The sequence below is a fragment of the Priapulus caudatus genome, unplaced genomic scaffold (assembly GCF_000485595.1).
Source record: "Priapulus caudatus unplaced genomic scaffold, Priapulus_caudatus-5.0.1 Scaffold2106, whole genome shotgun sequence".
NCBI classification, from domain to species: Eukaryota; Metazoa; Priapulida; class Priapulimorpha; order Priapulimorphida; family Priapulidae; genus Priapulus; species Priapulus caudatus.
The window spans coordinates 14850-19256 of NW_014579167.1; the positions used below are offsets into that span (position 1 = coordinate 14850).

The 4407-nt window shown below is 50.6% G+C and overlaps 1 protein-coding gene across 1 annotated transcript in view; it reads right to left on the minus strand.

Annotated features, from left to right (window-relative positions):
* Window positions 1–3284: 3284 nt before the first annotated feature.
* LOC106818238 (protocadherin Fat 4-like) overlaps window positions 3285–4407 on the minus strand; it is a 20229-nt gene continuing 19106 nt past the window's right edge. Inside the window, exon 19 of the mRNA XM_014822960.1 lies at window positions 3285–3392. Coding sequence (XP_014678446.1) covers window positions 3351–3392 — 42 coding nt within the window. The 3' untranslated portion in view covers window positions 3285–3350. The remainder of the gene's footprint in view (window positions 3393–4407) is intronic.

The following is a 4407-nucleotide window of genomic DNA, read 5'->3' on the forward strand; positions in this document are numbered from 1 at the left end:
CCCATCCCGCAATCCCTGCCCCCCACCCCCAAAGTCCCGCTCCCCGCACCCCCACATCCCTGCTTCCCGCTCCCCCCCCCCCACCACATTAGCCGCCACCCCAATCCCTGTCTCTCCCACCCCCGCATGCTCGCGCCCCTACCCCACCCCGACCCGCACATCCCTACTACCCCACCCCACCCCAAATCCCTGATCCCCAGCTCCCATCCCTGCTCCCCCACCCCCACATCCCTGCTCCCGCGCACCCCGAACCACCACCCAACCAGCCTTACCGGCCTGGCGTGGTCTCATCCCGATGGTCCTGTTTGTAAGGAGATTCGCTGAAGGTGAGAGGGTCGCAGTCTAGCGTCACGTTCCATTCTGACATCACGACCAGCAGCGTCATCTTACCTGTGATATAATATGTCACAGTGTGAGAGATATATATATCACACACAGTCGGAGCTATATATATATCACACACAGTGTGAGAGAGAGAGATATATATATCACACAGTCAGAGATATATATATATCACACAACATCATGTTACCTGTGATATAATATGTCACAGTGTGAGAGATATATATATCACACACAGCATCATGTTACCTGTGATATAATATGTCACAGTGTGAGAGATATATATATCACACACAACATCATGTATCAATTATGCGCACCAAGTGTGAGAGGAATATATATCATACAACAGCATGCATGTTACCTGTATACATATGTACATGTGAGAGTTATATAGTCACACACAACAGTGCATGTATGTATATAATATGTACATAGCAGAATAAATACGACAGCATATTTTACCTGTAGTCACAAACGTGAATAGTATCAATCACCGTGGAATATATTTAATATAGATTGATATTTATATGAGAGAGGAGAGAATGCTATGCTAAGATGTTATACTCATACCCGCACCACACGAATACACACACACGCACACGCCACCGCGACACTACAGCCACGTTCAATACACGCACACGCATAACACACGCATCAACGTACACGACACATGACGTAGCGCACACGCACGCGCACATCACACGCGCACGCGTCACACGCCACGCCGCGCACGCGCACGCGCACACGCATACACACACACCGCACACGCATTACACACACAACACCCACACACGCAACGCCTGCACGTAGACGCGCACCAGCCTGAGGAATCCCTACAACTTAAACCGCGAGGTAACATTAAAAGTTGACGCTACGGTGCGAACCACGCCGCGGTTGCCACGGCGACGCGCAGGGATGCTGCGCACCTGACAGCGGAGGGCTTCCATTGTCTGTGGCGGCGTGATCTCGGAGCTGCAGGGTGCCGCCGTGACCGAGAGCCGATCAAGCCGGCATCGTAGAGCTCCTCCAAACTCATCTGCTTCTTGATGACGATGATGCCTGCAAGGAAACCACGAATATGGCTTCATTCGTCTTATCACCTATGGCTTAACACGACACATCAATAATTGACATACTATTGTCACCATTTAGTCCACAATTCAATAATTGACAATGTCAATTTTGATATTGTCACTTCAATTGACACTGTCACTTCTGAATCTAGTCAAATTTGTGTAGTTACTGAAGTCTGTCGTAGTAGTCACCATTGTAATCAAGCATGCTCATAGAACATCATTCAATCAGTAGGCAGCATAGCGAGCAAGCGCAGCACCAGCAGCCAGCAGCAGTAGCAGGCAGCAGCAGCAGCAGCAGCATAGCAGTATGCAGCAGTAGTAGTAGCAGCAGCGCAGCAGTAGTGTACAGCAGCAGCCGTAGTAGCGAGCCAGCAGCAGTAGCCAGCAGTAGCAGCAGCAGTTAGCGAGGCATGCAGTAGTAGCAGCAGTAGTAGGCAGCAGCCAGCAGCGGTACGTAGAGCGGTAGCAGCAGTATAGCTAGATTAGAGCAGCAGCAGCCAGCAGTCAGTGTAGTGAGCAGCAGCAGCAGCGGTTAGCATAAGCAGCAGTATGTAGTTAGTAGCTAGCAAGCAGCACTAGCAGCAGCAGCATGTAGTTAGTACGCAGCAGCCACAGCGGTAGCAGCATGAGCAGTAGTAGTATAGCTAGCAGGCAGCAGCAGCATATAATGTAGCAGCAGCAGCAGCTCGGTAGCAGCAGTAACAGTATCATTATCATTATCATTAGCAAGGAAACCACGAATATGGCTTAACCACTCGTGCTCAAGGGGTCGTTGCGTAACTACAGATATTACCTGAGAGTACATATATGTATACTACAAAAGTGTACCAGACTTGTAACTTACAGAAGGTACCCTAACCCTAACACCTGACCCTTAACCCTAACTCGTAAACATACCATCATATAAAATATAAACATAATACTAAACAACCTGAAACTACCTCGGGTACATATCTTAGTACCTGATATGACAACGACCCCATCTTTCACCACTCGGGTCCATCACCATGTTAACTTGACATTCGGTTGAATGTGGTTTGATCTGTGATTGTCGTTGTAGCTTTACTGAAGCTTCGTAGTATTTATAGTCACCATTGTAATTATCATCAAATCATCATCATGTAAACAGTAGCTCAGTAGCAGCAGCCACGCAGTAGCAGCAGCAGCAGTAGTAGTAGGCAGCCAGTAGCTATGGTAGTAGCATAGTCCCGCAGCAGCAGCAGTAAGTATAGCAACAGCAGCGCAGCAGTAGCAGTTAGCAGAGTTAGCTAGCAGCAGTAGCCAAGTCCCGCAGCAGTAGTAGTAGGCACAACAGCAGCCGCAGCAGTAAGCGTAGTAGCAGTAGCAGTAGGCAGCATAGTAGCAGCATAGCAGCCGCAGCAGTAGCAGCCGCCAGCAGTAGCAGCAGTAGCAAGTATTGTAGCAGCAGCAGCATGCCAGCACAGCAGTAGCAGCTAGCCAGTATAGTAGCAGCCGCAGTAGTAGTAGTAGGCAGCAGCTAGCAGCAGCAGCACAGTAGCAGTAGCAGTAGTAGTAGCGCAGCAGTATTAAAGTAGAGGAGTAGCAGCCGCAGGCAGCAGCAGCAGCAGCAGTATGTAGTAGGACAAGTACATTATCAGTATCATCATCATTGTCGTCGTCGTCATCGTTTGATGAGATGATCCATTCATCACCCTAACATCACATCACATCACCACACCAATCACATCGACATCGACATCGCCATCATCGCCAATCACCATCACCATGCGTCGACTATACAATTCGTCCATCACCGTTGCCCACCACACCACACAGGCACATCATATCAGCACATCAACTGTCAGCCATCACGACCTCGCATCAGCCAACGTACTACGAGGCTGTCTAGTCTGACACGATGTTGAAGTAATCCACAGCCGCTCCGCGTCATCGTGTAATCACCTCCGCCTATCGCCTAACGTCGCCGTCCTCCGCCCATGCCACGTACACCTGCGCACGACAACGCCACACCTAGTCTGCAGCCGACCGCTTCAACGTGTGGTATACGCGTGGGTGTAAAGTATTGTACGACCGACTACGGTGCGACTAGGTCCCTGCGGTGGTGGTGCATGTATGCCACACATATAGGTGCAACACGCACACACACACCCTCCTACTCTCGTCTCTCTCTCTTCTCGTCTCTCCCTCGTCTCTCTCTCTCTCTTCTCTCTCTCTCTCTCTCGGTCTGTTCTCTCTCTCTCTCTCGTCTCTCTTTCTCTCTCTTTCTCACTCTCGCCTCTTCCTCTCTCTCTCTCTTCTTCTCTCTTCACTCTCCTTCTCTCTCTCTCTTTCTTTCCTCTTCTCTCTTTTCTCACTCTCCTCTCTGCTCTGCTCCTCCTCTCTCTCCCTCCCTCTCCTCTTCCTCTCTTCTGTCCCACTCCTCTCCCTCTCTCTCCTCTCTCCTCCTCTCTTCTCTCTCTCTCTTCTCTCTCTTGCTCATTTATCTATCTCCCCCTCTCTCCTCTCTCTCTCTCAACCTCTCCCTCCTCCTCCCCTCTCTCTTCTCCCCTCTCCTCTCCTCTCTCTCTCCCGCTCTCCGTCGCTCTCTTACCTCTCTCGCTCTCTCCTTCGCTCTCCTCTCTCTCCTCCTCTCTCTGTCCCACGCTACTCTCTCTCTCTCCCTCGTCTCTTGCCTATTCTATTCTATCTCCCTTCTTCCTCTCCCTCCTCCTCCCGCCTCTCCTCTCTTCTCCCGCTCTTCTTCTCTCTTTCTTTTCTTTCTGCGCCCTCTTCCAATCTCTTTTCCTCTCACCCCTCTCTCCTCTCGCTCTCCTCTTTCTGTCCCACGTCTCTCTCTCTCTTTCTCTCTCTCTCTCTCTACTCTCTCTGTTCTCTACTCCTCTCCCTCTCGCTCTCTCTCTCTCTCCCTCTCTCTCTCTCCCACTCCTCTCGCTCTCGCTCTCTTGCTCTGTCTCTCCTCCCTCCCTCCCTCCCTCTCTCTCTCTCTCTCTCTCTTCTCTCTCTC